The sequence below is a fragment of the Gymnoscopelus braueri genome, assembly GCF_963280865.1.
Source record: "Gymnoscopelus braueri genome assembly, chromosome: 14".
NCBI lineage: Eukaryota > Metazoa > Chordata > Actinopteri > Myctophiformes > Myctophidae > Gymnoscopelus > Gymnoscopelus braueri.
The window spans coordinates 26,105,963-26,129,236 of record NC_137619.1 but is presented as its reverse complement, the minus strand read 5'-3'; the positions used below and the strand labels follow the sequence as shown (position 1 = coordinate 26,129,236).

The 23,274-nt window shown below is 42.3% G+C and overlaps 1 protein-coding gene across 1 annotated transcript in view; it reads right to left on the bottom strand.

Moving 5' to 3' along the window:
• LOC308099846 (attractin-like protein 1) overlaps nucleotides 1-23,274 on the bottom strand; it is a 404,123-nt gene that overhangs the window by 173,611 nt on the left and 207,238 nt on the right. The window contains exons 21-22 of the mRNA XM_080448665.1: nucleotides 16,582-16,675; nucleotides 5,628-5,680 (exon numbers count right to left, since the gene is read on the bottom strand). Coding sequence (XP_080304791.1) covers nucleotides 5,628-5,680; nucleotides 16,582-16,675 — 147 coding nt within the window. The remainder of the gene's footprint in view (nucleotides 1-5,627; nucleotides 5,681-16,581; nucleotides 16,676-23,274) is intronic.

The window sequence follows — 23,274 nt, the reverse complement described above, 5'->3', positions numbered from 1 at the left end:
ATAGTGATGCTGAGGACATGTGCACTTATGACCTCTAATATGCCTTCAAGTGTCAGAGTGTGTGTGTGTGTGTGTGTGTGTGTGTGTGTGTGTGTGTGTGTGTGTGTGTGTGTGTGTGTGTGTGTGTGTGTGTGTGTGTGTGTGTGTGTGTGTGTGTGTGTGTGTTCCTTTTAGCCTTTTATTTAAAGGGCATTGCATTGGTGCCATCTAGTGCCCTCTGATGCCATCAGGTTACATGGTCAGTGTGTATAGATATCAAGCCATCCAATCTATATAATTTGTAATAAACACAGATTGGGGAACACTTACTGTATTATGCTCTTGAGCTTGACCTTGAAGGTTTACCGAACAAGTACTGTAGTACTTGCTCGGTAAATTTTTTACACAAAGTTCCACACTCTCCTAACTCAAAAAACATCTTTGGAAAAATAATTCATGCTTTATTGTTAGTTTCTGTTGCGGCCAGCGGTATTTTGTTGTGTATATATTTGTATTCAGATGTTGTATTGTTTGTATTTTGTATTACTTCGTGTTTTGTTGTTTCTGAGGTGGAGAGTTGGGGGAGGTGGAGAGTGGTGCTGATTTTTAGCCTGGCATTGGCCAGACTGATAACGTGGATTCACTCTCACATTCCTCCCCGGAATTAGTCTGGACTTCGGCCCATAGGGAGCGAGTATGAGAAATCAGAAAATGATCGAGCCAATCAGTTACTGCGTTTCAACTGCTGTCCATACAACAGTGAAAAGCATCAAAATCATTTTCTGATTTCTCATACTCGCTCCCTATGGGCCGAAGTCCAGACTGATACCAGGGAGGAACGTGAGAGTGAATCCACGTCCATCAGTCTGGCCAATGCCAGGCTAGCTGATGGCCACATTCACTGACACCTGTGGCACTACTCTATAAGAAGCTCAGTTTGAGTCAACTGTTTGGAGGACTGTCAGCCTCAGCAGCGGAGATACAATCCCATCGTCCTCCCACTAAACCAAACCTTCTGGTCTTCATATCTTCCTTTGGAAAATACTTTGGTAGAGCCTGATCATATGCCTCTGGAAAAGCCTGTGAAACTGCACACACACTCCCTGGAGGCCAGAGAACATCTGCCCCAAATGTTTCACGTCGGCCTGTTATAGCGCCACCAGGAGGCCGACTTTGCAAAACATCACCCAAATCGGTACACATTATCTCTATAGTCATGTGATCGAGACGGATCTGTCCAATTTTTCATACTGTATTCCATCCTGAGATTGGCATCTAAAGTTTGCAGGACTGGTTCGCTTTGAACAAAATGCCCCAAATCATGAACGCAGCGTCCGATTGCCGTAAAACTTCACATTGGCTTGTTATAGCACCACCAGGAGGGCGGATTTTTGCTAAACTTTTTTTTGTTATTTTTGCTTGCTATCCAAGATGGACCTGTTCGATTTTTCATATTTCATCCTAATTGGCTAAGACCGACTTCTACTACTTGGCCTGGCGGAGACCTGTGCTCCAAGGAGCACATTTTTCTAGTTAGGCAACTTTAAATGTTATCTCAATTCATCAGTCTGAAACTTTAAAACATGAACAGCTGCTCTCCCTACAAGAATAGTAATCAATTGTAACTTATGTCTCGCCAGCCGCCTGTCCCAGAATGAACTGCATTTGATTGCCTGGAGCGCAAGGTGAGAAAAGGCAGGAGGCAGAAATGGTCTGAATAGCTTGGCCATAAGACTATGGGGGAGGAAAACATGGCTGCGGCTCCGTTTAAATGTCTCCCTACAAAGTCAGAAATATCTACTGTAAAATGAAAAAAATATATATTTCTAATTGTTAATTTCATTCACCCAAACATATTCCGTTACTTGTATATACTTTCACTGTGCTCGAACACACTGCATCTCCTATGCACAAAAAAACATTCACTTATTATTTCACAGACCTGAACAAGAAATGGGAAGAATTGTTTTAACTTAATTTTGTGCAATTTTTTTTATTTTATTATTATTATTTGGAGTTGGCATAACAGAAGTCGCAAGGGATTCATCTTGTAACCCTCTTAAATAATTGTAGACGTACTTTACGCGATCTGCTTCAATCTAAGAGTGGAACTTTATTGTCAAATTTACCAAGCCAATTTCAGTTCTGATTATTAGTATTTAAAAATTCTGATTCTGTGCTTAAATCAAATTTCTGACTGAAATCAAATTGTATTAATAAAAATCCTTTCCTCTGGATGCCTCGAATCATGACACACTTTCTCGCACTGTATGTATAAAAGTTATTACCGCCTAACCAGAATGTCCACCATTTAGAATTTTCTTCAAAACAAAATTTTTGCTACTATCTCTGAGTGTGCATCTCTGTATGCGTGTTCCCCGCATATCTCAAGAACCGTCTGACTGATCGTTAATATTGTTATGAGTATAACTGCACGAGTAACCCTACAAAACCATATCAGATGCCTGTTAGTTGTATTTAATATATTTATGTTGATAGAGTGTATATATACACTTTCCATATACAGCCTACCCACTGTTGTGTACCTATCATGTGCTTCATGCTTACAGCTGCTGCTGTTACAGCACTTGAATTTCTCACTGGGGTTTGCAGAGTGACAAATAAAGCATAGTAAGCCATGCGTCATAGCAGTGGATGGACCACATCTTTGACCAATCAGCTTGATTGAACTACCCATTATGAAACAGTTTGTCAATCCTACACGTTAGACGGTTCCATCTGTTTCGATCAGAACTCAAAGAAACATGAGTGGCTATGAAATGTGGATGTTTTCCAGGTGTCCAAGTTGAATATATTAACCTTTCCAAGAGTTGCTGCTCTGTGATCAAAGGCGTATTTAAGGTGAGGGGTGCAGTCTCGTCTGATTACAATATTTTTCCCTGTCTCTCTCCCTGACATTATGATAGTCCCACTCCAAACTCGAGGACCTATTGACATTGACACAACTTCCATTTGAAGCACTGGATGCCTTAGAATTGATGACCTGTGTGTGTGTGTGTGTGTGTGTGTGTGTGTGTGTGTGTGTGTGTGTGTGTGTGTGTGTGTGTGTGTGTGTGTGTGTGTGTGTGTGTGTGTGTGTGTGTGTGTGTGTGTGTGTGCGTGTGTGTGCGCGCGTGCGTGTGTGCGTGTGTGTGTGTGTGTGTGTGTGTGTGTGTGTGTACCCCAAAGCATGAGTAAAACATGTGTTTTGACTAAAGCATTGAATCTCATTCTACCCTTTAAGAGGAAACCCAACAATTTGTTGGCAATTAAGTGACATCTGGAAACAGACACACCAGCTTGGATAACTTCTCCTCTCTTTCTCTCTTCTTCTCTGTAGCCCTATTAGGCTGTTCTAAAACTCCATGGCATCCAGAGTAATTGTGTCAAAGAACAAACAAGGAAGAAACACATATATACTGTATATTCTAACCATATGATTTCCTCATTGAAAGGGTACTATTTGTAAAGTTCACCATGAGTAGGTGTGAGAGTGTGTCTTCCTGTGACGTGTCTATCGAAAGGTTTTCCCTGAATCTGTTTCCTGTAATTGTCAACAATCTGTAGCGGCATTCCAAGATAACAAGCATATATATGAGGAAATTGACCAGTATTTTGGATTTCCCCCTCCTAGGAAAAGAAAGGGCAGGACTCAAAAGAGTTGCAAGTTTACTTTGCCAAGGGAACGTTCCATTTCATTACAAAGGAATGAAAATATTCTGCAAGTGAACATTTAATGGAGGGTAAAGAAAAGGAATATCACACACGCTTTTCCAAAAGTTGATTATGAATCTATCCAACTTTGCCGGTGAAAAACACCTCTGGGAAGCGTTAGTTTTGCAAACCATCATTGATCTAAAACAAAATGAGTTAGATCAAAACAAAACAACAAAACAAAACAGACTGAGTCCTCTGACTCACATAGTCTTTAGAAAGTAACTTATTAATGGAACAGTAATTCATTGATGTTATTGCAGACTTCTCAGCTCAGAAAGCAAGAGAGAAGAGCTGAGCAGCCTAAGCCATTTCTTTATGAATTAAGCTCTCTCCAACTGAACGTGAAAGTCTAATGCTGGGGGGTCTTAAGCCTACTCAAAGCCCCCAGGGACTACATAGTCTTAATCCAGCTCTGGTCGGCAGTTCTCAGACTGATTTAACACAGTAATTAGTGCTTCATTTTAATATTGGACCCACACTTCTTTTTCTACCACAGCAAAGTGCCAATATGCGCTACTAGTAGACTGTTGAATCACCCTACTCTGTCCAGAGCGGAGCCATTTGGTTTATCCTGTTGGATTTATTCATCAAATATCCAATGTTGCTGGCCAACACAAAATCTATCACATTAACATCAACGCAAATGGCATGTTATGGAGGAAATAAGGCGTTGCATTCTAGATATTCACAAAATGCTTTGTGAACTTGTAGATCGGCAATTTTCAAATGGCCGTAATGTATATAGGGCTGTATATAATGTATGTATATATATATATAATGTATATAGGGCTGAAGTGGTATGTTTTGTAATAACTAAGTAACTAGTAACTAGGCCTGTCCCCGACTAAGGATTTGTTTAGTCGACTCTAATTGGCGACTAATTGCCAATAGTCGACTAGTCTGGGAGGCTTCGGCTCAAAGCCTGGACAGCAGGGGCGCGGCCACTGATTTCTGATTCAAATCAACAGCCAATGAAGAAAAGGGGGCGGGATCCACATGCAGTGGGTCTTACATGTAAATAGGAGCGACGGGAAGCAATTTCCCCTTGAGAAATTGCGGCCGCCATTGTTGTGTACTGCTGTTTGCCTCTCGTCGGACTTTTTAGACGAGTAGACCGGTAAGAGGCGTGTCCGCTCAGATTCTGAGCGTAAGTTACATCCTGCCCACAAATACCAGGGCTTTGGCCCAGAAGTTCCTCGCCGCTCCCGTTTGTATGCGAGGCGAAAAACTTCTGGGAACTCAGATTAATAGTCGACTGACAGTCGACTAATAATTTTTTTTTTTTTTTTTTTTTTTTTTTTAGCCAAAATACATTTTATTTCAAAGGGCCAAGTCTACACAATTTGTTTTGTCTCCAGCAGAGTTTCTAGTGTCTCTATCTCTCTCTGGAAGAGGTTGCACATGAACTCTGCAGCCGCACTGAGGCGCTCCAACACAAACAATACCAATACAAAGACGAGGAATAAGAAGAATAAAGTGGAAGTTACGTGTGGTTGCATGTGTAGACTTGGCCAAAAAAACAATTTAAAACATTTTTGGCCCTTAAAAAAAAAAAAAAAAAAAAAAAGAAAACTTTTCTTTTTTTTTTTTTTTTTTTCGACTAGAGTCGACTAAGAGACACTTAGTCGACTCGGACCCCCCGCGACTAACCAGTCGACTAGTCGACTTAGTAACTCAAGTTTTCAAATAATTGTAGTGGAGTAAATATAATATTTGCCTCTGAGATGTAGTGGAGTAGAAAACTGGAAAAAAACAGAACACTGGAAATACTCCAGTAAAGTAAAAACACCCCAAAAGCGTACTTAATTAAGTACAGTACTTGAGTAAATGTACTTAGTTACTTTACACTACTGCCAGGGACAGAGGTAGTATACAGTATGAGTGTATGGACAGAGGGAGGACTCAAGGTGTAGCAACAGCAAGATACTCACAATAACATGTTCCTCGGAGCGGGTTACCTAGGTAACGGTTTTCTGAGTCACACCTGGAACGGAACAACGGAAGAAAGGGGGCGGGAGAGGAAGAGAGGAAAAAAGAGAAGAGACAGAGAGAAAGAGAGAAAGAAAATATTAGCATACAACGAGGTTTAACCTTTTTTAGACACATTTGTGTGCGTCTGTGTTTGTTTATCTGTGTGTGTGTGTGTGTGTGTGTGTGTGTGTGTGTGTGTGTGTGTGTGTGTGTCCGTGCGTGCCTGCGTGCGTGCGTGCGTGCGTGCGTGCGTGCGTGCGTGTGTTCGCGAGCGTGTTTGTGTTCGCTCGCTCGCGCGCACATCAGGCATGCTTTCGCTGCAGGTGTTGTTCTCCTTCAGCTCTCTGTGTGGTGATTTCCCCTGACAGGGCTGTCTGGCCATAGCTTCTCTGTTCGACCCAGAGGCACACAGTGAGAGTGCACAAACGCACGCATGTGCGCGCACGCACGCACGCACGCACGCACGCACGCACGCACGCACGCACGCACGCACACACACACACACACACACACACACACACACACACACACACACACACACACACACACACACACACACACACACACACACACACACACACACACACACACACACACACACACACACACACACACACACACACACACACACACACACACACACACACACACACACACATATACATGCAGATGAGACTGAACACCTTGGACAATAGTGAGAATGCAGCTCTGGGAGATGTTTAGAGCTACTGCATGAACTCTCTAATCTGAATACAAAACCTATGTTTCCATGGAGGAATAAACTTTCTCAGCCAATATGTCCCATGAGGAATGCAAATGGGTGCTGTTCTTTCCCTAAAGACGCAAGGGCAGAAACACACAGGACTATGGCTGAGAGCGAGACAGTGTAGGAGAGACAGACAATAGGAAGGCTGAGAGGGAGACAGTGTAGAGACAGACAATAGGAAGGCTGAGAGTGAGACAGTGTAGGAGAGACAGACGATAGGAAGGCTGAGAGACAGACAGTGTAGGAGAGACAGACAATAGGAAGGCTGAGAGGGAGACAGTGTAGGAGAGACAGACAATAGGAAGGCTGAGAGGGAGACAGTGTAGGAGAAACAGACAATAGGAAGGCTGAGCGGGAGACAATGTAGGAGAGACAAACAGTAGGAAGGCTGAGAGGGAGACAGTGTAGGAGAGATGGACAGTAGGAGGGCTGAGAGGGAGACAATGTAGGAGAGACAAACAGTAGGAAAGCTGAGAGGGAGACAGCGTAGGAGAGACAGACAGTATGAAAGCTGAGAAGGAGACAATGTAGGAGAGACATACAGTAGATAAGCTGAGAGGGAGACAGTGTAGGAGATACAGACAGTAGGAAAGATATGGAGTATGGTGTGCTTGATTTATTATTTTGCTGCTGTCAAAACTGTGAAATCTGTACACGATCAAATTCTCTGGTATTACAAAAAAAAAGGTTGGTTTTCCAGTTTACATTGGTGTATTTTTTTAAGGACATCACAGAGTTTCAAACAGGTATCACAAGAATGCGCATGCTGGAAATGAATTCCAAAGCGCTGTTTGAACTTGATGGATTTCTTATTAAAAAAAACAACAACAACTATCAGCTGGAGCGCTTCAACAAATGAGTTAAAAGCTTTTCATTTATCAGCAGGGGACTGATGTGCTTACTGTAGAGGATGTTGAAGTGCCAACATAAATCAAGCGTACCTGATGTAGCTAAGTGCCAAGCACGAGAGAACAGGAGGTGAGTTGTCAAGTTTCCAATTGACTTTATAAGTTAACACATTGAATGCCAAAAACGGTCCGGACCGTTTTTGAGGGTCCAAACGAGAAGTGGCGAAAACGGTCCGGACCGTTTTTGACCCAATTCTATTTTTATACATGTGGGCCACGTGGGGCGCTAAAACGAAACTTTGACATCACCCAAGCAGTTTCTGAGAAGAAGAGGCTGGATGAGGCTCCATGTCAAAAATCCTTCCGGTCGGCGTTTTCAATGTTATCTCCTTGATTAAAAGCTTAATATCTCCATTTCTTTTTAATGTGGTGGAAACGAGCCGTTTTCGATCGGCGATCACGCTGCAATGGAGGGTCGCGTTGGAAATATTATTGTTCCAGGCGTTAGTCGGGACCCTCCGCCGTCTCGCACGCACGCTTTGTTTACATGCATTTCCGCGTCGGGGCTTCTCACAGCACGAAATGTATAACGCAAGTGGATGGAAGAAATGCTGGCACTCAACGTATAATATTTTAATAAACCTCTGGCACCCAATGTGTTAAAAACAAAACAAAAAAAACATAGTGATATCTCATTATGATTAGCATGTCAGTACTTAGCTTCTAACTTGGCTTCAAAGGGTCTAGTGGGAGGTTAGTGGGTGTACTGTATGCAGTGTGTGTGTGTGTGTGTGTGTGTGTGTGTGTGTGTGTGTGTGTGTGTGTGTGTGTGTGTGTGTGTGTCTGCGTGCGTGCACACAAGTGCATATGAGTGTAGCCTTATATAGTAGATTGCATTTAGTCATCTGGTAAAACTTCTGAAGGAAAACAATCAGCATCATTTCCATTACCACAGCACCACAAAGCTTTACATCTTACACACACACACGCGCGCGCGCGCACGCACACACACACACACACACACACACACACACACACACACACACACACACACACACACACACACACACACACACACACACACACACACACACACACACACACACACACACACACACACACACACACACACACACAAACACACACACACACACACACACACACACACACACACACACACACGGCCCTGCAAAAACATATGCAGCTCCTTGACAAGCCTAACTAAACTAAACATGGATGATAAATCATCCAATCCGCTGTACTGTTCACACGCACTGCTTTCACAATGGAACAGAGGGAGTGGGAGGGGGGCAAAGAGGGAAAAATACACAGAAAGACAGAGAGAAAGAGAGAGAGAACGACGGAGAGTGAAAAAAACACCCAGAGGAGAACCAGAAGAAGAGAATTTGTGAGAGAGGCCATGACAATGAGAGGAGAGGGATTTTGTGTGTGTGTGTGTGTGTGTGTGTGTGTGTGTGTGTGTGTGTGTGTGTGTGTGTGTGTGTGTGTGTGTGTGTGTGTGTGTGTGTGTGTGTGTGTGTGTGGGGAGGGGCGGTTGAATGAAGTGCAGAGTTGGTTAAAGTGTTTGTGAATTCTGTTGTAGTGCTGCGATGGGAGTACACAGGGCTGTGTTGTCACCTCTGAATATTAGATTTTCTATAAACCTCTGGTCAAGGACGAGGCTCACAGCCACCTCACAACAAGAGAACTACCCAGTAAAATGTTCAGTGCATACACATCTGTAAGAATGTACACAGAGTGTGTTACAAATGATAAATGAACACTGAGGAATGAGGATTATACTGTGTACCAACTCCAAGGGTGGTGCATGAACCTGTATCGTAATGTAACAAGACAGACAGACAGACAGACAGACAGACAGACCAGACCAGACCAGACCAGACAAGTGACATTAGCAGTCATGCATGAAAAAAAACAATCTATTCTGAGTATTCTGATTCGATCACTCTCTGGTGGGTAGTACAGTATGATTTTTTTCCCTCCAAATTCCAAGGATTATGAACACATGCAAACATCTGGATGTCTTGGAGGATTATTGTCTCCTACAGTATCATGCTTCTGAACCGCGCACCAAGCTTACTGCTGTTGCATAGCTGTCTTAAAAATGTGTGTTCCGTTTGTGTGGAGTTCTTCTGCTTCAACTTTGGTGAACTTTGACCAGGCCTCAACCAATAGCAAAGAAGTATGTGTGGTTGACCCATCTTGACTGTCATTGGTTGTAGTTTTCTTAGTGAGCCAAGATGAAGATTAACAACCACAACCACTACAAAATATTTCTGTGTGTGTTACATCCTGCAATGCCCACATTCAGCCCAAAAAAACATGAATGAATTTAGCCTCAGCAGGCGATTCGTCATTCGCCTGTAGTCACACGTGCGACCATTTTTTGAGCGATGTGACTCAATACTAAGTCAATATAAAGATGCAACATTGATCAATATGTTCCTTCTACGCCGAAAGCGATAAGAATCGTGAAAATTGAATGCAGAAATTGAGAACATTTCTCATACAAGTGGATATTTGACGCAGCGTGCATGAGAACAAGTGCACCATCGTGGGCATGTCCTCTTTACATTTAAACTGTATAGCCTACACATGCCTGATGGGGACAAGATAAGAACTATACTGGACGATTACAACTCACAATTATTCAAACGCATATCAGACTCTCCGTCTCTCCCTGACTCCCTCACTCACGCACGCACACACACACACAAAGATAGAGATTATAGGTTGCCATGGTGATGTTATTGTGGCGTGTGACTGTCACACATGAACACACTTTAAAGTCATGTAAAAGAAGCAAATTAGCAGTCAATTAGTGGATTACATTCAGTCTGAAAGCTAATTCAAGATAAATCAACACAGTCTAACAAGCAAACACACATGCTGGAAAGAGAGAGACCTCAGTGGATTTCAGGTTAAGTTGCAGTTGAAAATTAAGCACACACACGCAACAAACACACAATACACCGGCTCAAGTTGCAGATACCCCCAGACTGCGCGCGCGCGCACACACACACACACACACACACACACACACACACACACACACACACACACACACACACACACACACACACACACACACACACACACACACACACACACAGATTCCATATGCAGTCATACAACTCATGCACACGGACATGCACATGCACATGCACATGCAGAAAAACTAAATAGAGAAATATAAATAGGGTTTTAAATCAATAATGAATAACCCAATCAAATAATAATTGCAAACTAATGGAAACTGGGTTAGGACATGTTTGGTTGTAGGCTGGTAAGTCAGCTGGTCTAGTTAATTTGTGCATGGCCAATACTGTAGTGCTCCATCTCTCTGAAACTAAATCGTCTAAACTAGTGTTCCCCGATCTGTGGGCCGTGAATTATTGTGATCCATTCCAAAAGAAAGCACATGGGTGGAATATTTATTTTGAGTCGACAATGTATTGTATACACAGCACAAGATACTATTACGGCCTGAGAACCAACGGCTCCCGAGCCATGTGGCCCAATGTAATGTATAACAATCTTTTGCAGATCTACAGACTGGCGCTGGAACAGACCTAACACTTGAGAGAGCAGTCGGTGGCTGCGCGCGCGTGCGTGTGTGTGTGTGTGTGTGTGTGCGCGCGCCTGTGTGTGTGTTTGTGCGCACGTGAGAGCGCAACGCTTCCCACTGGAAACGACAGTTCTTCCTTGAACAACGGTGTCCCGAGGCAAATACAGCTGATCTACAAACCCACAACGCGTCGCAGATGCGACGTGTTGTTGGTTTGGAGATCGGCTTGCGTTGAACTTGAGTTTTCCTTCTAGGCTCAGTGGCCGATGTAGCAACGGAGAGACGGTAAGTTCGGGCCCACAGAGCCACATCTCCGCCATACCGTTTTAGCTGTGATAAGTCAGTCAGTCCCCTATCTGAACAGCTGTTATTGTAATGTAAATCGTGATTGTATACACAATAAACAGGGCAGGCTATTAAAACGAACAGCAGGGCGCTGCGACCAGGTTTATTTCAAGGTGGAAAAGCTCAGCTCCGGTGTGGAAGATGTTGACTTGAGCATGTCCTTCAGCGGACAGGAAGCTTCTGTTATTGTGTTATATTTGTGTCTTATCTTTGTTCTTTGCAAAGATGTCTCCCGTGTGTCATTGCAGAAATCATTTACTACGTTTAGTTTGTGTTTACTTTTAACATTAGGCAGCGATTAGCACGATAATCAAGACGTTGCTAATCTTGACTATTCTATTCATGACTATCCTTTAATAACTATAACATTACAGATGTATACAGTATATGCTGACTCCTTTGCACATTGGATTGGGTTAAATCACTAATTTATGTACGTATAATACAGTATGCAGATTTTTCTTTTTTTTCTTAATTTTTTTTATCCCACTATTTTGTAACCTTTTTTTCACGCGGTACCAATTTTTCTAAGTGATCCTGGGCGCTACACTCCCCCCACCAGCTTAGGGACCCAGGGCCGAGCTCATGCCTCCTTCAATGCATGAGAGCCAACTAACCTTCTTGTCACCTGACAGGGGGGAGTTTCCCCGGTTGGACGTAGTGCGTGGAAGGAACACGTTAATCCAACCATTCCCTGTTCCCTTCCCCTCCATCAGGCGCCCCGGCTGTCATGGGGGAGGAGGTATAGCGACCAGGATTACTATATGTTTTTGTGAGGGTATTAACTACCCTAGGGGACACGGGGTGAACATGCAAACGCCACACAGAGTAGGCCCTTTCGTCAACCCCACCTAGGGTATGGGTAGAATTCTTTATTATTATACAATTCATTTCCTTACTTAATATTATGTCTTGGACGTTGCAAAATCTTTGAGCGAAACAAGCATGTAGCAAACTAGCAATACTTAGTTTGTACTAACAATATTATACCCCCATCTACTGGATTGTGGGATATGTGACGCTCGCCCTCCCAGCCATGTAACGCTCACCGAAATGGGAAAATCTCATTGGCTGTCCTTCGACCATTCAAACCAAGCATCAAAAGATCAAGGGCACGCCCCCATTTCGAGGTCTGTTTCTAGAACTGGGTACCCCAGTTAAAAACCCGGTGGCTGTAACAAGAGGGCTCTTACCGCTTGCCTGTGGGAGTAAATTGCTCGTTCATAATCAAAATGACAAACAAATGGCCATGTGTACTCACTAAAACACAATTTGACTCACGATGAACAAATGACACACTCTCAGTCAGAGAGAGAGAGAGTGTGTGAGAGAGAGAGAGAGAGAGAGAGAGAGAGAGAGAGAGAGAGAGAGAGAGAGAGAGAGAGAGAGAGAGAGAGAGAGAGAGAGAGAGAGAGAGAGAGAGAGAGAGAGAGAGAGAGAGAGAGAGAGAGAGAGAGAGAGAGGAGAAGATTACCTTTATGAATCCCTATGGGGAAAAGGAGATGGGGCGAGAGAGCGGAGAGCAAATGGAACAGAGAGAAATTATGAGAGGGAAGAAAGGAAAGCATGTGACAGTGAAATTGAGGGAGAAAAGACAGAGACAGAAACAATTACAGACAGGAGGAATAAAGTGAGAGAAAGCGAGAAATGGGCAAAAACAGTGAGACGGAGGGAGAGAACGACAGACAGAGATGGGATGATGTGAAGCACAGATATAACGATGAGAGAGAATTAGAGAGACAGAGAGAGAGAGATGGAGAGAGAGAGAGAGAGAGAGAGAGAGAGAGAGAGAGAGAGAGAGAGAGAGAGAGAGAGAGAGAGAGAGAGAGAGAGAGAGAAATACAGAGCGGTGTAAATCAAAGGTGAAAGCAACTGCAGGGCTCAATGCACAAACACAAACGTACGTACGTGCATATGTGTGTGTGTGTGTGTGTGTGTGTGTGTGTGTGTGTGTGTGTGTGTGTGTGTGTGTGTGTGTGTCCAAAGTGCGTGCGTGCGTGCGTGTTTTGTGTCTCTGCTGTGCCTTCACCAGAATAATGAAATATGTGCACGTGCTGAAAAGGAACATTACGCTCAAAACCTGCCTGAGACAAATGATAAGCTAACAGGAGTGTGCTGTGCTGTGTGTAGTATCACACATACACACACCAGCTGACTGACACACTCAACAACTACACACCCTGGCTTCACGTTTTGCAATCAATGGCAGATTTTGTCAAAGGTTGTTTGCACGTGTGCGTGTGTCTGTGTCTGTGAGCCCCTGGTTGAGCCCCTGGTAGCAGTAGTAGCAGCAGTTAGGTCACGTCGTATTAGTGCAGCAGGAGAGGTAGTAGCAGCAGTAGTAATTGTACTAGTAGACTCAATCGTCAGTTTCTAATCGGTTTGTTCAACACTTCAACTAGTCTCTAGTCCTCAGTCTCTACTGATTTTAACCACTTACATGTAAATGCTATATATTTTTTCCCCTTTACACCAAATCTCTTCCTATATTAAAATTGCTTTGTGGGTGGATGGAAGTCACAAACATGGCCCTATATGGAGACTATTCTGGCATGCATACAGTTATATAAATCTAGCTGGAGTCACTGATGGTGTCACGCTCTGACAAGCTAACAGATCTACTTCAAACTCGGTGTGTGTATCGCCGAGGAGCGCGGTGCCCGGTGTGAAATGGGTCGGATTGGCGGTCGTCCAGAACCACAGATCTGACCGATATGCCCATATATGGGCATGCCTTAAATGGGCATATACTAAAGACATCAGGGATAAAAAAAAGCATGTTCTTTAATTGCCTTGAATGTTTGATCTCATGTAATGTTTTCAACTGCCTTGTGGTTTCCTAGTTGTCGATCAGCTAGGTTTCAGATTAAAACCTTTAGTTTATTTTAAAAGCCAAGTCATAAACAAATGAAAGTGAAACTATAGTGCAGTATAGAATACAATGCCTCCTTTACCCCTTAACATTCAGCTTGTTTAGGAGTTACTGTAATAATATAGATTTCGTGGCGGCTTTCTAGCCAGTTGCACCTCTGGGCCGAGAGTGGGATGGTCCAACATCAGAGACTTAAAGCCTGGCACATAATACAGCACTACCTTATTGTGGTAGTTGCGTGCGTACCATTTTAGAACCAAGCACCTCTAGAACTAATTAATGTGCATCCAGTCTGAGAACTGCTGATGCTGGCTTTGAAGAACAGGATTGTTACAAGCGTTTCATCAGCAGTGCAGCTTACGTACAAAGTGCAGGTAGGGAGAGAGAGATCAACTGAGCCAGTGAGGAAGATTTTTTCCCCGTGTAATTTAAGCCACAATGGCTAATGGGGTACCTGTGCACCAAAACAACCTAATGATCATCATGCACTCGCACAAATGCCATGGAGTCAAATTCACAAATGTTGGTCTCAGTCTGGAGCCTTGCTCAAGCAGAGAGGGTCACCCAAGGAAGACAGTGGCAGCCAGCAACTGATTGGAAAAATTGAAAAGGGAAAAAACAACAACGTTGCATGGCCTCAAATGGTACTTGGTGGTCCGGGCAAGTCAAAGACGAGTTTACTTGCCCATAGTTTTTTTTTCTTTTTTCTTGCAAACGTTTATGTCAAACCTTGAAAAGTGAAAGTAAGACGATACAAAATATCAAATCAAATGTAAAACATACATAAAGTGTGACAGTGTTCCACAGTCTCTTCTACAACATAACAGATATAAAATATGTAAAAGATGTTTGGGATTGGGAATGCATCTACATTCTACACTTCATACATGAAGGAAGTGAGTGAGTGCCAATGTAACTGAGTGCATGTGAGATTGACATGGCCAATTAGTGGCCGCATAAGAGATCAGGTTAAAAGTGCAGCAGGTAGCCAGATATACAAAGCCGGTATATGGATGGAAATGTTCAGATGTGTGCGGCAGGGCTCAGCACAGGTTCAGCAGAGTGAACAGGTGCAGGGCTAGCTGTGGAAACGGTCCCTGGCACGGGGGTTCCTGGCACTAAACATTTTCAGATGGAGGTCCATGGCCAAATACGTATCATTTTGGGAGTCCTTGGCATGAAAAAGTTTGAGAACTACTTATTTAGAAGGCATTTGTAGAATCGGCCTCAGGTCTTAATGGGAAAAGACTGAGGATTCGACTGTGTACAGTATGAACTTTGGGTGGCACGCCCCTGCATGCCAGAAATTCTGGGTGGTATAAGCGCCACCCAAGGTAGCATCAGTGCTCTCTTCACAGAAACACAATGGCACCGACAGTGCACACCGGTTTGACCTTGTATCATGTGTTGCCTGATTCAAAGTAGCAGCAGTACTAGTACAACTGGTACTTAAGTAGTAATTGTAGCTGTGATGCCAAATCTGACGCTTTTGGCCTCAATCTCATGCTAACTCAACACATCTATACACACGAACACACGAACACACACACACACACACACACACACACACACACACACACACACACACGTGAACAGTTACACACAGACAACACACAAAAAAAAAATACAAGACGCATACGCATAAGTACTTTAAATACATACGGTACATATACATACACATGTACACACACACACAAACACACACAAACGTGCGCGTGCACACACACATACACACACACGCACACATACACACAGGGTGTGTTTTCTCTGTGTGTGCTGTGTAGCCACTAGATTTATGGATGCAGCATTTTTCAGTCGGTCTCTGCCAAGCCATTTAGAATATTACAGTGCTGCAAGCCTGGCAGAGGCAGGGGCACACACATGCACACGTGTGCACTCACACAGGTACAAACACACACACAAACACACTTATACTACTGTCACACAATTTCAACCCTACGCTCCAATCACACACACACACACACACACACACACACACACACACACACACACACACACACACACACACACACACACACACACACACACACACACACACACACACACACACACACACACACACACACACACACACACACACACACACACACACACACACACACACACACACATAAATATAGCCCCCTGCATTGTGTACCCAAATCTAACCCTACACTCGGCGCACACACATAATCCTCACTCTTCACTCAAACGCATAAATAATCCCCAGGGAAACCCTGCCAGCCCTGTTCCACATTACACATGCACAAACACAATCCCCATTCAGGTCTGCATGTGAGTGCTCTTCTGTGTGTGTGTGTGTGTGTGTGTGTGTGTGTGTGTGTGTGTGTGTGTGTGTGTGTGTGTGTGTGTGTGTGTGTGTGTGTGTGTGTGTGTGTGTGTGTGTGTATTTGTGGCCGTGTGTGTGTATTTGTGGCCGTGTCTTCTGGTGGAACCAGTCCATATGCCGATATGGTTGATATTTTTCACTCACAGCTGACACTGGTCTCCTTTGATGCCCTTGGTGGTGCAGAAACACTTGCCCGTGCTGACGTGACAGACGTTGGCGTGGCTGTTACACCTGCAGGCTGCAGAGAGGAGAGAGAAAACACACAGAGAGATAAGAGGGGGACATGATCCACACATACAGAACAGGGTTGGGTTTGCTGGGGGTGATGGGGGGGACCCATGCCTCTACTTTTGAAGTCCCCCCATCTGGTCATGCATTTGTATCACCGGTGGGGATAGGTTTTTATCCCTGGTTCTGGTCAGATTGCATTAAATACATGCATTTCCTTTTGGGAATGTACAGTAGTTGGATAATATCACAGTTTAATTTAATATTCAATATTCAAAAGTAGCGAAAATAGCAGCTCTACAAGCTCACAAGGCATCGTGAGCTTTTAGAGCTCACAACACATATAGGGCTTCTAAAGCTCTATAATAAATTCCCCAAAAAGATACCTAATTATTATAAGTCCGTTTTTGGGCTTTTCAGGGTTAGGGGTCTTGCTCAGGGTCATTTCAACAAATACACCGGGGGTGAACAGGTGACCTTCTGATTACCAGACGGTTGCCCTACCCACTAAGCTTCATCCGGCCTAAAGTATTTAGGGCTTATGTGGTTAACACATTGGGTGCCAAAACCGTATATATACGGTTTTGCGCATACTAACGTTGAGTGCCAAAACCGTATATATACGTTTTTTGAAAAAAAAAAAAAAAAAAAAACTTTTTTTTTTTTTTTTTTTTTTTTTTCACAGCAACAGGAAATATCACTCCTACAAGATTTAGACTCCAATCCACCTCCTGGTTAACTTATGACTTCAAAAACCTGTATCTCGGCTCCTGTGCACTTTTTTTTTTTACAATGTTAATTTAACTTTTTTGAACTGGCTGCAACTATGGAATGGATTTCCGAATGTTTTAAATTTTTTCCCCCCGATTGTACGAGACCTGTATGTGTGTAATGAGGGGATCACCGTGAGGACGGTGATCACTGAAATTTTTTTGTGACTACTTGAAAAAGGTTCAAAATGTTTAAAAAGTCCTGGCACTCAAAGTATAATATTTTAATAAACCTCTGGCACCCAATGTGTTAAGAAAATGCTCCCCCTGCTCCGTTTTATTTACAAGTCAAAACCTGCAACCAGTGTTCGAAGAAGTACTCAAATGTTTTACTTAAGTAAAAGTATTAATACCACAAGTTAGAAATACTCTGTTACAAGTAAAAGTCTGGTATTAAAAATGTTCCTGAGAAAAAGTACACAAGTGTTGGCATCAAAATATACTTAAAGTAATACTAGGTAACTTTAAAACCAAAACTAAAGTTAAATTGTATATCTTTTGTGAGTGGCAAATGTTTCACGACACTCAACTCCATGAATTTCACCCCCGAACGCCTTTTATTTATATATTTTCTATTGAACGGTGTCGGGGGGGACTTTCCCGGGAAAATGACGTCATCTGGCCGGAAAACGGAGGCGGAAATGCACTGGTTTCCTGTTTGGCCAGAAACTACCGCAACGGTTTCCTGTTTGACCAGGAACCACCGCGCTAATAACAAAAAGGAACCTCACGCTGATTTTAAGAGAATGTACGATTGGAAGATCGAAAAAGAACAGAAAAAGAAAGCACAATTAAAAGAACGCTTTTTGAAACGCTTCCGGCTTCCGGTGAAAACAAATGGAATTCTGGGTAATCGAGGACTACGGAAATTGTATGCAGTGACGGTAGTGACCAGCAGAGGTTGCTAAAAATCGTTATTTGTGAATCTGCATTGTACAACTTTAAAAGTACCAAAAGTAAAAGCAGAATGTCCCATTTCACAAGTTTTCAAAATGTATAGAAATCTTTTGAAAATAGCAGATCTACAGTACAAGCTCACAACGCGTTGCATCGTGAGACGTTGTGAGCTTGAAGATCGGCTATTTTCAAATAGCCGAAATATATAAAGTGCTGAAGTGGTTAATGTATATAAGTGGTTAATAAATAATTGTATTCGAATAAAAGTACAATATTTGGATCTGAGATGTAGTGGAGTAGAAGTAAAAGTATTGAAAATTGGAAGTACTCCAGTAAAGTAAAAATACCTCAAAATTGTACGGTGCTTGAGTACATGTACTTTACATCACTGCCTGAACAAACTTGGTACAAAGATATGTATGAAGACAACCTGAGCTGGGTTTTACTGACTGACGGTTATTGTTGCAGTGTGAAAGTGCAAGTCATTCTGTTCAACTGAGGCTTGTGGAGCAATATGAGATCACAGTTCTCATTTTAGTTGTTTTAAAGTAATACTGTGATTCAATGTACACTTGACATAATTAGGGATCCAAGCTGTGAATGCTGCAGGAACCTTATTGTTTTTGTTCTCATTATTTTTGTTCTCTGCTAAAAGTGTTCGTGCAGCAAAAAACGTAAAAGACCTACAGACAGTAAACACTCAAACTGGCAGTAGGGCTGCAAATTCGCCCCACTGCTCAGGCACATAAAGTGACCCTCATTGACACTCATCAAGTTTATTGTCCCAATTATCTCGTACACAGCTTGGCCAGAGCAGGGGTAGGCAACCTTTATTATCAAAAGAGCAATTTTTGGCCCAAAAATGTATTAAAAATCGTTCTGGAGTCGCAAAATATGTTATTTATTTATTTGTGCTTTTTCAGTTTTTTTAATATTACTTTTTTATTGTTTGCTGTAATACCAGTAAGCCAGCCGCGTTGGTGGTGAAAGCAAACAAACGTCCTCCAAGCATTAATAAATTCTTTATTTTCCTTCAATAATTTGTTTCTTATTTTTATCTGGTGTATAGGTGCCACTTTTTTCTTTACAAAATGAGAATGTAAGAATAACTTGCCTACTACAATAATAAATTATTGTTAAAATGTAAAAAATAAAATACTTTTTTTTTATTCCTTCACATACTTCTTTGCCCAAGCGACTGGAAGCCACGGGAGAGGGCCTAAGAGCCACATGCGGCTCTAGAGCAGCAGGTTGCCTACCCCTGGCCTAGAGTTACAATTATTTTAGGACCTTCTGCTAAACATTTTTCTTTTTAAATGTTGCAACTTCTGGACATTTTCTAAAAATACTGTTTTCAACATCTCGTCAGAAACCGCTAGGGCAATCTTCTCAAAACATAGTCATGGTCATCTCATCTACATACTTCACTGATCTTAAGTTAAGTTAATTTGACAAAAACACAAGGTGAAAACCCGACAAATTACAGATATTACGTAAAATATAAATGTAATATAGAGGATTTACTACTTTTATGGTTATTGATCTTTATGGTGCCATGGACCAATAAAAAAATCAATCAACCGGTCAATACATGCATAAAGTATGACAGGATCTCACATAAAATGCAAAGACAAAAGATGAAACCTCCTGTCATCACATTTTTATTGATTTCTAATGAGGCCCCCAAAATTACTTTTTCATCAAAGTAACAAATGTAATTCAAAAGCATTGATATTTCTCTTGAGAAGTGAATGACAAGCATAAAATATTCCCTGGAAAGTTAGGATGATTCAGGTTGAGGGCAGTGGAGGCACACGGGAATTTTAAATCAATTTAAAGTGATTTAAATATGCCTTTTTCCCACCTGCATATGATGCTAACGTTGTAAGTATCATGTATATATCTGCTTTCACATAGGCCATCTGTATACTGTACTGTATGTATATCTTTATTTGTTCTATTTAACCTGTTTTCTATGTCTTTCACTTCGCTCTCCCTCTACCCACTCTCTTCTCAGGAATGCTACATGACGATGGAGTACGCACAAAACGAAAACAAATATTTCACCCACAATTTTACGCTTGTAAAACTGTGATGTGACAAATACAATGTATTCTGATTCTGATAAACTCTTCAAGTAATAAAAGTGGACCCCAGTGCACCTGCTGAACAAGTACTGCCTCCTCTAGTTCTGCTCTCTTACAAGTCACAGCACAAGCCCACCCACGCTACTGTAGCATCCTCTACCGAAAACACTGCTTCCCAACGTGGGGTCCAGGGACCCCCAGGGGGCATTGAGGGGGTTAAAGGGAGTCTCCAGCTACATTATTGATAGTTAGGAACCAAATTAACTCTGAGAGTGTACAAACGGAACCATTTGTACAGTACAGAGGATTTTACTGTGCAAAGTAGTTCAAAGAGATACATATAGTATCAAATGGGGTTCTGTTGCCTAAAGCTCATCAAACTGGGTGTCTTTACAATGAAAAAGGTTGAGAATCACTGCACTACAGCACCAATGCTAAAACAGGCATTGCCCAAAGGTACTTACACAAGTATAGCAAAGAGGTGTGGACGTGTGTGTCCAGAAACTTGACTTGAGATGAATGTGGACAGTGATAAAGAACACCCCACACAGCAGGCTGATGCTCTCTTTGTGCCTGAATCAGCAATGTCTCAGTCAGAATTGATCTTTACCGTGCACACATTCAATTTGAGTTGTCAGACCGCGGGAGGAGCGATCGAAAATGCCAAGGAAGGGCCTCAAAACATCCAGATCTCTCTCTCTCTCTCTCTCTCTCTCTGCACAGCGAGCCAAGTATCAAAATGTAACACGGGCAGTGAGCCATGGGACCAGAAGAGAAAAAAATCTTATTAGACATTGATTATTTTGATGTGAGTTGACAGCATGATATGGCTCATATCCACTGACATGCTTGTCGTAAGCCATAACTAAGCTTTTCTAAAGCAACAATCCTGAGAGTTGATTAAAAATGTCATCAAAGTAGATGCAATGAAAAAGAACGTGCTATCAAACTCTGGGAAGCTTTTGCGGAGCCCAAAGGTCATTGCGGACGGATAAAATACTGGCAAGTACTGGCATCTCACAGTCACAGTAATACAAATGTGCGTGCGTGTGTGCGCGTGCGCGCGCGCGTGCGTGCGTGCGTGCGTGCGTGCAGACACGTGTCCTCAGTGAATGTCAGCAGGAAGGGCCTATCACAAGTATAGTAATAAATACAAGTGTGTGTGTGTGTGTGTGTGTGTGTGTGTGTGTGTGTGTGTGTGTGTGTGTGTGTGTGTGTGTGTGTGTGTGTGTGTGTGCGTGTGTGTGCAGAAGTGTAATGCATCTGACTTTATTATGCTGATGGTCATTCTTTATGAGTGACCTGTAAATAAAGCAGTGTAGTTCTCAGGTCAAGGTAAAGCCAAGGCTCTGGCTGCAGATGCTGCTTTCTTCTCCTCCACCCTCAGTGAACTTCACATTATTGTTGGTTCACTGCTTTTAGGCAGAATACTTGTAACTCCATATCTTTTTACATAAATTAATGCATATATTATTGTATACTTATCAATAATAGCAAAAGTAGCAAAAACAGCAGATAGATCTATAAGCTCACAGCACATTATATCTGCTATTATAAATACAGTTATAACTCAGGTACGTTTTTACTAACAATAGAATTCAAGTGGTTAACACATTTCTGGAGCACACAGATGCAATCAGGTCCTTTTGTGCAGACGCGTTTAGACGATACAGAGTTTGCATAAGAGCAATAAGTAGGACAATCAATAATTCTGTTTAAATGTTGTCATGTTTGCTCTCAATGTAATTGGATAGGCTGGACTAAAATAGCAAGCCCTCCAGCAGATGCAGATGTAAAAAAACAACAACACTCCTTTATTAGTACCTGTCCTGTTTGTTTATTAAGTACTATGCTGTTTCCAAAGTGCATAATGGAATTTCAATTAAAAACAGCAACAACAAAATTAAATCCATTTGTGACGGAGATGAAGACAAAAGTACTTTAATGTAGAAAATATTTATCATTTTGGCTTTTCCCCCCCAAGTCTTTTTCATCAACACCTGTTTTTTTAAGCAATTATTGTTCAATAATAAGCTCATCAATATATGGCGCAATGCTATTTTTCATGTCTAATGACAATCATTTATTTTTCTTTCCTCTCTGCCTGTAAACATAAAAACCACTGTAAACCAGCAAAGTGTAAACAGCCACACACACTTGCTCTTATGCAAATACTGCTGTAAATGCGTGCACACAGGTATGCAGACACACTCACTCTCTCTCACACACACACACACACACACACACACACACACACACACACACACACACACACACACACACACACACACACACACACACACACACACACACACACACACACACACACACACACACACACACACACACACACACACACACACACACACACACACGTTGAGTGCTTCAACAATAGTTTTGACAGCCATCTCCGCAACACTCACATGAACTCGACTACATTACTTTCCAAAAGTAAACTAATTTATGTCAACAGACATCTTAGTGGTAAAAGGCCCCCGTCTCTGAAGCCTCGCAGCTTTCTTATCGTCTGTCTCTCATATACTGTCTCCCTCATACCTTTCTTATCGTCTGTCTCCCTCACAACTTTCCTACCATGTCTCTCCTATACTGTCTCCCACTCAGCTTTCCTACTGTCTGTCTCCTCTACACTGTGTCCCTCTCAACTGTGGAGTGAATGCTACTTTTTGATATGTGTAATGAGTAAAAACAAATCTGTTTAATACAGTGGGGAAGTACAGTATACTGTATGTGACAAATTACAGGTTTTTCCTTTTTATGTTATCCCATGAGCTGTTAAAAAAACAAAATCAAACAAACAATGACATGCATTTATTCTGTCATGTGTACAGTGGGTA